We start from the raw sequence: 10902 nt of genomic DNA, 5'->3' as shown, positions 1-10902 counted from the left end.
TGCCCTGGCAGCTTGGCTCCTTCCTGTATTATGTGTGCCAGAGGAACAAAGGGGAGCCTGGGGACCCCAGCTGTCATCACAGCAGGAACAATGAGGAGGGTTGTGGCCTGGCAGGAGCTCCCAGGGCTACTGGTGAGCTGCCAGTTTCACTGGCCTGCTCTGTCACGTCCCTACAAATGACAGACTACCAAGGTGTCTAGGTAGATAAGCTGTGTCTGCTTGATAAATTGACCAGGCACTGATACCCTCAAGGATGTTGCACTGCTCTACATGGGCTACCTCCTGACTGGAAGAAGGATAGCCATATCCAGACAACACTGTGGGATGGGCTGACTAGTGTAGAGACAGGCTAGTTGGTGTTGGCATTGGATTTAGGACCCAAAACACTTAGACTGACCACAACCTTTCCATTTGATAATAGGCAAATTTATTGATACACAGTGATAGCAGAAAAGAATAATACAAGCAATTCTATAGCTACCAATCATAGGGCTGTCATCAGAGTCAAGTTACAACTGGCTAGGGCACGACCTTCACTCTGAGGTTCTCTCGTGAATGTCAGATGTCGAAAGCCTGGAGATCGGATGCCGAGGCCCACCCCTCCCCCAGTGGGGTGGATAAGATGGGCTGATGGTATGCCCTCTGTTCCTGTGCCTCAGGTTCCCCTCTTGGAGAGAGGGACACTTTGCTCTAAAATCTCCGCTTTTGTATTCTTTTTCTCTCCTGATGACTCTTCATCTGTGGCTATTACTGATAGGTCTTTCTGTGGTTGTCATATTGTCCACGTTCTGTTCCATTAGCATATTCCTTTGTTACACAAGCCCATCAAATGCATACATCTTAATTTGGTCTTTCCTGGCCTTTTCCTAATTTGGTCTGTTCCCCCAAAACTGGAACTCTCAGGCCTCCCGCTGTGGGGCTTTGTGAGCTGGCTGGAGCTACCTTATCTCATGTTATGGAACAGCGTGGTACATGCCCACAGTTTCCCAGGCTATGTGTCTATTGTTGGCCTTGTGCTTGCCTGAGTTAGACACCTTGTCTGCCTCAAAGGCTGTGAGAATTGTGCACGAGACAACCCAGCCTTTAGAAACCGATTAACCCTTGCTGAAGTCCTGAAATATTGTTCTAATGCATATACATTTACCTGCAATCCAGTTCCCAAAAACAAAACTCTACATACCATTTTCTAGCCATCAATTAGCACTCAGCAGGACTGATTAGCCCGCTTGAAGCAGTTACTCTACATCCAGTTTTGAGGAAGCCCTCCCCGGAGCAGTGTTGTGTGCTATATTGCCCCGCTACCTTGAACAGTAAGCTTACTGTGTAGATATGCTCGTAGCTGATTGTAGCTCAGTGGCAGTTCTTCAGGAAAATGAATACTGGAAGAAATCAACCTAGTCCCCTGCTTGACCCATCCTGACTTCCTTATCAGAAGTATACTTGCCTTAATGTTATCCTGATTCATCTGGTCTGATGTCAAGTTGGGCTAAACAGAATAACAAGGATCAGCACTGCTTACAGCATAACAGGATTTTCAACAACACCTTCCTATTACTCTCTCTTTCCAGGGTTCCTCTGAAAATGCCAACAGTACGCAGTCTTTGGTTGGGTTGTTAAATAAGTGCAGAACCCCTCAAGGACAACGACTGGTCAGTCAGTGGATCAAGCAGCCACTTCTGGACAAGAACAGAATAGAAGAAAGGTAAGCACTTGTTGGTATCCCTGTCACGCTTTACTGCAAGTCTCTCTGTTCTTGCTAGAAATCTGCTCTGTTTTAGCAAAACAAGGCTTGTGTGAAACAAACAGCTTTGTGATGTGTTTGTGCTTTGTTAGAAGTAGTTAAAGAATCGGTTGCAGTTTTCTCTAGATGGCAGCATAACTTTTTTTTTAAACACTGTCTAACTCATCCTATATTGTATTTTCAGTTAGGAGCTTTTATCTCCTGCATTCATTTACTAGTTGTAAATAGACTAATGTACTTGGGTAGGCTGCTGTTGTTTTAAACCTTAGCAATTCTAATCCTTTGTAAGGGGGTGGGGGACACAAAAGTAGGCTTAGTATTTTAAGCCTTCTAGGTAACAGCCACTTTTTTATTCATATCTAAGATTAAAATGTGCAAGATGAGGTACTTTTAGGATCCTGGTCTGTCCTGACAGTACTTCCAGTGCCAAATACAGAAATTCGGGCCGCCCTCTTTTCTGCCCCATTCCCTCCAAGATTACTTTGTTCATCTAGACCAGGGGTTGCCAGCCAATGGCCTGGAATACCATTTGGCATGCAAACAAGGGAGAGTGGCAGCCAGGTCTAGAGTGCAGTGCTGGTGAAGGGAGTGGCAGCCTGCCTTCAGAGCGAGCTGTCTTATTTTAGCTCGCGGCTCCAAAAGGTTTCCGATGACCCCTGTTCTGGACTACACCCCAGAAATGCATTCTGTTTTAAAATTCATTTTGGAGGGATTTGTGCAACTGGGACTCAGCATCACCTTAGTTACAGGCTCATTATGCAGCTCAAATGCAATCCTTTGTATTTATCTATTACAGTAGTAGCTGAATGCTTTGAATACATGAAAGTTGTTATTGGAGCTTGTTGATACATCCTCAGTTTAAATTTTTTAAATTTACCTACGTGCTCTTACTGGTAAATATAGACCCTTCAGATGTGGTGAATATTCCAATTCATTTGAAGGAAGTAGGTAGAAATTAAGTTGTAAATGATGGGTATATCCAGTTACTGCGATTTACATAGTCTACAGATGGTGGCAAATCTCCAGTTCATTTTTGTGGCTTCATTGTAAGATAGGTAGCATTTGCTTGACCTACCTCTTATCTTACTTGAATGAACAACTGTCACTGTGGTCCATGGCAAAGGGAGACAACATTACTGGTAGAATGAGTCAAAGCATAGTAGAACCTTCAAAGCTCAGACAATTTGGGACTCTAGGATTAGGCTTCTCTGTCCTGTCCTTATAGCTCAGCCTCCGAACCCTGCTTTGCTGAATTTCTGGGTAGCATTCTTCATGCATTTCTGGTAGTACTCATATTTGAAAATTATTATAACTTAAAAAAAAATCAGGAAAGTCTTAGATAAAAACTACATTAAGTTGGAGTGTGACAGAAGGTATTGGTGTTGACCTCCATTCTGTAATGACATTTTTGAATGGGAGAACATTAAAATTAAATTAAATTACATTTGGGACCAGTAACAGAAAATTGCCGTTAACATAAACTTTGCATGATCGTATGGCATTGCTACAGAGTAGTTGAGGTTGTCAGGATATCTTAACTAGGTATTTCAATACCTTCACTTTTTTGAATTTCTCAAACATTTACCTTATCTCTGATGGTTTTGCTCATATTTTAATGTCATGTTTTGAGGTAAAATTTATTCAGAATCCTCCTTGCAATGTGTGTAATTATATGCTCTTTCAGTGTTTAATATCATTTTAACTTGGCTTGTCTTGGGGCTGTTTTTATATTTGACTGCTTTTTAAAATGCAAAGAATAATGTCAAGACACAAGACTCTTGAAGGATGTGAGATGCGTTGGTAAACTACCAAAGATGTGCGTGACTGCTTTTTGGTTTAAATGGGGGATGTTGAACGTAGGGCTCACAATGCTGTTCTACCCAGCTTGTTGGGCTACAGATGAGCCAGGGAATTTGGGTATGTGGCTAGTGGGGAGGCAGGGCCTTCTACAGAAGGGGTCCTTTAACTTCATTGAACCCTTAGTAGCAGGGGGCATGGAAGGACTGTGGCCCCTGACTGCTCCTACCAATGCTGGCCCTGTTGCTTGCTTCATGGATCTGGGCGTTCTTGTGACCTGAATCCAGCCTGATACACAGGGTGAATTTGATACCCGTGGTATTATTTAACAGAGTTGATTGAATTTTATTAGTAGATGTTAATCTACTAATAAAATACTGAGTAGAATTTATTTGTAGATAACTTTGCACACACAAGTTATCCAGGAATCCCAAGAATTGAATTCAAATGCTTGGAATTTCTTCGCTGACAGTTAAGTCAGCAGTGTACTCTCTGGGATAACACCTTGTTGCATTCAGTTGAGACTACAAGTAGAATTGAGGAGGGGTGGGTTGAATTTTAATGCAGTGGACTTTGGATAGATCACTAGTGGAGAGAATGTTTTGATTTTTTTGTTGAGGTTCTGTGGAACCACGGCCCTTTTTACTTCTTCCAAATGATATGTTAAAAAAGACAGTGTCTTCCTCATCACCTTGATGAGACACTAGCTCATTATTAACTTGAAGAATGCCATATGCAAAATTACTGTTGTCATTTCAAAGCACTGCCAAGTTCTGCGTTACCAAAGATCTGGGACCATTTAGTCTTTAGAAACACAAGACTACAGCCTGTCTATGATCAGGACCTCTTTTGTGAGCTTAGACCCAGAATTAAGGGACAATTAGAATTCCCTTAAGGATTACCATTTCTGTGCACCAAATCAAGATGCAATTGCACTTCCCAATGATCCTCCATTCCCTCTTAGCCAGTAAGGTATTACTATTACCTAAGTCAGATAAACAATCCTTTTATTGATTATACCCCAAAGCACAAGAATGAGCACTTCAATGTCTATCTAGCTATCTGAAAAGCAGAATATAGATTCTCACCTACCCTGGCTGGGGAGATACAAGAGGGATACAGGGGGGAAGAGACATGCAGACTGGCATCAGGTTGTTTTGAATTTGCAGTGGTCTCCCCCGAATCCTGCCTGTTTACATCCAGTATTTATATCTGGCTTATTTTAACAAATACTCTCTACTTGCTATGTCTTGTTTCTTTTTTACTGTGCTGGCTGAGGTAGTTGTGACATCTGCAATGGTATACAGTGCAACAAGGTTTGGGGCCTTCAGTTTTAGCCACACTGCTGCAGCTTAGCATAATTATCTTGAAATGGCCAAGGCTGACACCGTTTGGTTTTGGTGGCGGATTCCTTTTTCGCTTTGGTCCTGGATTCATATCTCAGAGCATCTTAACTCCCACTTTCATTTCTTTTCTGTACATTACATACATTTTGGCTTTACCATATTCAGTTAACAAAGGCACCTTTTCATTGCTGACTGCATACAATTAAATTGTTATCAACAAGCAAAGTATCAGTTATTACTTTTAGTGACTATTAAGTGCTTTTGGGGGAGGGGAGGGGAGAAAAAAAGGCAATTATTTGTGTTTGGCCTACCCTAATATTAGTGGCTTTGGCAAGCAGATTCTTATTCTACTTTCCTTGCCTATCCCTTATGACTTAAATGCAAGCTTATTCATTACTGACTAAGCTCAGTGGTTATTGATAACATACCAGTTTAAGCCAGGGCTGTCCAACTGGTGACCCATGGGCTGCATGTGGCCTGCAAGGGGTTAATGTGGTCCACTTGGACCTCTAGCTGCTGCCCTTTGTTCCAACTGCAGCAGCACCAACAGCCAGAGTCTTGGGACACCCCTCCCTGCACTGGTTTCTGTTGCCTGACCCACCCTCAGGGAGCTTGGCACAGTGTAGCTAGTGGTGCCAGGTAAGCCAGTAGCTTCCAGTGTTGATACAGTACAGTGCCATAGTCCAGAGGGAGCTGCAGGTGAGGCAGGGTACTACTCCTGTGTGGGGGCAGTGGTGGGGGTTTCCGCTCATGTGTGCAATGCCACTCGTCCACTCGTTCATGTGCGTGGTGCAGCCAGGTGCATAGTGTATAGCTTGGAGGGCTTGTGGGTATAGCCTGGAGGGCTTGTGGTCTCTGAGATGTGCAGTCTGTGGGGTGTGCAGCCCCTGACCGTTTAGAAGTTGAGCCACCCTGAGTTTTGGTAGGTTCATAACCTGCACCAGTCAGTGTCATCTGTCAATCATTGACAATGTCTGCAGCATATAGATGATGTCTGTGTAGTGCTTGTTTGGTGTGAGTGCAGTTATATAATACACAATAGCTTTCATATCAGTTTTGCATTTTGGGAGTGGTTCAAGTATTTTTATAGCACTGCCAGCTGGAAGAATGCATGACCTTTTCTTAATGTTTATTCCCGCAGTGCAGTGTATTCAGAATTGGATGTCTGGTCATATTGCACAAATGGAGCTTCAAAATCTTGTTCCACTATTGTAAGACCTGCAGGTGGTGCAAGTCATCCTTCAGAACAAAATGGATGGAGATGCTCTGTTGGTTCGGAGTTCTTAAGGAAACAAATTATTTTACCAATACAGAGTATTGTTCAGTTATACTTGCGTGCCCATGTGTGTATCGAGCCCTTAAAGCTAAATACTGAAATAGTAGGAACAGTGCAAATTAATGCATATGTTAATTTGTAATTTCTCTGGAATATAAATTACCTGGTCACTTGCTACAACAGCATTGACTGAATTTGAGGAAGTCCAGGTTCTTTTTAACAACTGGGCTCTGACTACTATTTTCTATTTTCCTTTTATATATAAGGAAACCAGCTATAGCTGTGCAAAAAACGCTTGCGGCATGGAGTTGGAAGCCCAGTGAAGGAGTTTTGTCTTTCATGTTTTATAAACAACGCCATTTTGACACTAAACTCTTCCTTTTATAGCTATTTATTTATAAAGAATAGCCAATGCACATTTTTATCAATTGGTACCAACTTTACAAACTACAGTAATATACTGTAAGAAGTGTTTGCTATTTTTACGTGACAGGTGTTTTGAAAGCCTGAGAAACTAGAAATGCTGCTGCCTGAAAAGTAGACCTTGCTGTGTTATGCTGCTTGGTGTGACCTCTCCCTTAGGATGGTTAGTTCCCTGCATTGGTGGTTCATTCAGGTTCTCCTGGAAAAGTCTCACTTTCTAATGCACAGAAAGGTTGAGACTCCAATGAACCCATTCATTCTTACAAACCTTTATAATCCTGTTGTGGCTCTTGGAGCATCTAGGAGCTTGGCTGTGCTTGGAACTCCAGGCTCATAACAGAACTGTCCTGACCCAGAAAAATTTATGATCTCAGTATACTGTAGGACTGCACATTTTTACCATTAATTATCTGCTTGTGTTGTTTTGATGTTCAGATTTTGCTTTGGTAGCTACGCGGCTTGTCTGGGTTAGGGAAATTAATCCCATTCTGAGCAGCCTCGCAGACGCAAGTCTGACAGCTAGATGTTATACAGTTTTATTTATCTGGGGGGGCTGGGATGATTAAGTAAAAGATAGGATATAATTCCACTGATTGCTGATGTGCTAATGAATGTGACAGGAGTTTATCTAGAGTAGACTAAAACTAGTTTAGATAAAACAGGAACATAGGGCATAGCTAACCCCAATTGCTTTATTAAATTGTTGCAGAGTAGATTTGAATTTAACTTTGAACAGCAGGGCAACATACTAACTAGTTCCTGCAAAATGTTGGCCCTTAAGATTTATCATTTCTATTGCTGTGGTTGGTAGGGTAACAGCGCTTTGGATAGGTGTCCATCTCTCAATTTAGAAGGTGGATTGTGTGAAGCTCAATTTAGGCAAGTATTCTGCATTTTCACTAAGGGGAAAATAATCCTTTTTAGGTTTGGATTAACTCCATGCTTTTTAAAATTTAGACCATGAGAGAAGTGCTGAAGGTACAGTTAATGACTGCAAAGTAGTTTGGAGATGTAGATTAGTTTCCTTGTCAGGGATGGTCACTCCTATGGGTCAAGTAAGTGGTAGTACATGAGTCTGTTGATAGCTAAGAAGGCTGATCCTGGAGCCACAGACTCTATGGCAGATGCCACAGGGGATGGTTAAAGGGAGGTTTGGACCACATATTTCTTGGTCTTGTTTCCTTTCCTTTTGCATCTGCATTTTTCTGCCTCCAGAGCAAGATGGTTTTCCTCAAAATAAGATGTACCTTCTCTCAGAAGGCATTGCCATGTAGTCCTGTCTTGGATTAGTTCTTCTCAATTTGTCATGTCAATGCTCCACTTCTTTGCATTCACCTTGAAGGTGTCCTTGAAGGGTTTCCTTTGGCCTGTGCATGTCCTTTATCTTTGGCTGATGTGGGAGTATAGCAGTTGTTTTGGTAAATGTACATCAGGTATGCACACTCAGTGCCCTGTCTACTGCAGCTGGTGTTGAATAATCAATGCTTCCATACTGGTAGTGTTAGCAGCAATAAGAAAACTGGCATTTGTGCGATGATCCTGACACTTTGCCAAGGATCTTCTGGAAGTAGCGCTGGTGAAGGTGCTTCAGGCTTTTCAGATGGCCCCTGTAGGTCACCTAATCTTCACAAGCTATAGGGAATAGTTGTGGTTACCACAGCCTTGTATAAGAGGACCTTTGTTTGAGTCTTGATGTTGTGATAATTGAACACACAATGATACAGTCTTCCAAAGGTAGAGCTGGTACATCGGATCCTATACTGGATCTCCTTGTCGATGTTGGTCGTCTTTGAGAGATGGCTGCTGAGGTATGCAAAGTGTTCAGCATTTTCCAGCTCCTGTCCATCTATGAGGATCTTTGCTGGAGGAGTTGACTGGCCTGGAGTAGGATGGTGAAACTCTTATTTTTCTGATGTTAAGGGTCAGTCCTAGGCACTGGTATGCTTGAGGAGAAGCAGTTAAGGGCCATTTATAGGTCCTCCTTAGTATGTGCAAAAGCAGCACAATCGTTGGCATACTGATCTCAGTGTTGTTTTCATCAAACTAGTCCTGATGGTGTTGGGTGATAAAGCCAATTGATTTCATGCAAGCCTCATGGATGGTCCCTTTTAGAGCTTGCCAATCTTCCTTAACACAAGTGTTACCATTTTCATTCCTAAAATTGTTGAGTTTTGTATTGGGATGTGTTTGGAGGACTTGGTGGTGTCTGGGGGTCTGAAGGCATTTGATATTGTACTGTCTTCGGACTCATTTGGATTGCTTTTGATGTTGCAACCCTGATGGACATGACTGATTTCACTAAATAATGATCAGTCCAGCAGTCATCAGCTCCTCTTGTGACATGCATGATGTGTACATTTTTTAGAACACACGCTCTTACGATGACTTTTGTCAAGGAGGTGACAAAGGAGGTGCCCTTGTTTTGAGCAGGAGTATTGCCATATTGTTTTGTACCTGTCATGTTGTCTGAAGATAGTCTTAGTAATGACAAGATCATGCTCTGCACATTTACTGAGTAAAAGGATGACATTGGAATTGACCTTACCCACTCCTTCCTTCTCAATGGGCCCTACCACATGTTAAAGTCCCAGCCAACTCTCACATTGAAGTCTCTGGATGATCTTGTCCTCTTTTGGGATGAAAGTCAGGATTTAATCAAAATTAGCAGAAAACAGTTCCATTTGTTCTTCCTGGGCAGTGAGTGTTGGGGCATATCCACTGATGATGGTAGCAAATGAATTGTTGGTCAGTTAGGGGTAGAGAGTCATGAGGCACTTGTTATTGCCAATAGGGAGTTCAGTCATTTGGCTGATAATCTGGTTCTTAATGGCAAAACCAATGCCATGTATTCGCCTGTTTCTCTTAGTTTAGAGTGGTGGTTGCAAGACATCACTCTTTTCAGAAGCATGACTCATAATTGGCTCAGAGGATAAATTACTATAAATAAATATGAAACAAGCTGTCAGTCAACTGACAGACACGGGGTGGGTGTTTTGTAATTGGTCTCTACTTTCAAAGGACTTATGAAACGTGTCCAGACCCAGTCAATAGTAAAGATTGAGCTGACTGTCTCTCTACATAGGTGGATTCATTGCAACTGCTTAGTGGCTTACTGAAATACCTAATTGCTGGCAGAGGTGTATGAAACTCCCAAGTTGTTGTTTCAGAGATTCAGGTCTTTTGCTGTTTGCATTCTGAGGTTGAGATTTGAACAAATGTGTACCAAAACTGAAACTTACCTGAAACCCTCAAATTTTGCCTGACTTCAGGCTTTGTCACAACATTTTTACACTTGAAGCACAAGTAAGAAATAACATGAAAACACTGCTTTTTTCTTTCTTCAGATTTCAGTGGTTGTGAGCATAAATTTTTAGCTTATGATTTTGTTTCTGACCATTTGGGAGAAATAATACATTTTTACATCACTCTCTTGAATAATAAGACTCCCCAGTCAGCCTTCAAAAGCTGAATGACTTAACTGTATGATTGAATGGAAGCTTGTAAATGGTGAACGTGCATGATTGCTTTGTCATTGTGGAGATTATGCTGTTCTGGGTTCATTCACTTAATTTAAAGGAGCAGGAGTCTTGCACGGGGTTTATTAGATTAGAGCATCTGTTCTTTTTAATATGCATGGGCAAACACTCGATGATAGGTCAGAATATGAAGTGACAACTAAAAATAACAATTAATAGAGCAATGTCAGATAATTTTAGGGCCTACATGTAGATTGTCTTTATTTTTTACAAATCCTGCTACAAGGGAAATGTGATCATTTGAATATTTTTACACAGTCTCCTGTAGTATTAGCAATATAAATATGAGATCATGTCAGGGCAGTGAAAGCAGAACCTGAATCTCTAGTTTGTTTTTAAATCAGGCCAACTTAATGAAGTATAAGGAGTGACAATCAAGAGGACACCGGTATCAATGGAGGCAAGTGAAGTTTTAGCTTTTTAGAGTTAGGGTTTGATAATATAAGGTGCTCTGTTACTAATGCAGTTGGCTGTTAAGTGTATTGTAGAAATGTTTTTCTGTAAGTTGTTTTTTAGTGGCATGAAAAATCTGCAGTTATGCATCCATATGCCTGGATTTCTGAAGCACTTTAGCAGTTAACTTAATTTGCTTACCACTGGTTGATATTTTGTATGTTGGGAACCAGCTTCAACCGGTTTGGAATTCTTTTTCGTAAAGGGTGCGGTAGTTTCAGTAGGCCTAATAACAAACTGGAAAATCAATGATTGGTACTTGGCTGCTGGCTCTGTTTGCTTCGTTTTAATTAGCACCCCTACCCCCCCCCCCCCAAAAAAAAAAAAAAA

The 10902-nt window shown here is 41.6% G+C and overlaps 1 protein-coding gene across 1 annotated transcript in view; it reads left to right on the top strand.

The window, feature by feature from the left end:
- The window catches only part of MSH2 (mutS homolog 2), a 90780-nt gene that overhangs the window by 17269 nt on the left and 62609 nt on the right, over nt 1–10902 (top strand). Inside the window, exon 6 of the mRNA XM_019516310.1 lies at nt 1569–1702. Within this exon, the coding sequence (XP_019371855.1) occupies nt 1569–1702 (134 nt within the window). The remainder of the gene's footprint in view (nt 1–1568; nt 1703–10902) is intronic.

Source organism: Gavialis gangeticus, unplaced genomic scaffold (assembly GCF_001723915.1).
Source record: "Gavialis gangeticus isolate Ggan-Ray unplaced genomic scaffold, GavGan_comp1, whole genome shotgun sequence".
NCBI lineage: Eukaryota > Metazoa > Chordata > Crocodylia > Gavialidae > Gavialis > Gavialis gangeticus.
The sequence above is the reverse complement of the archived record's forward strand: the minus strand, read 5'-3'. Positions and strand labels throughout refer to the sequence as shown.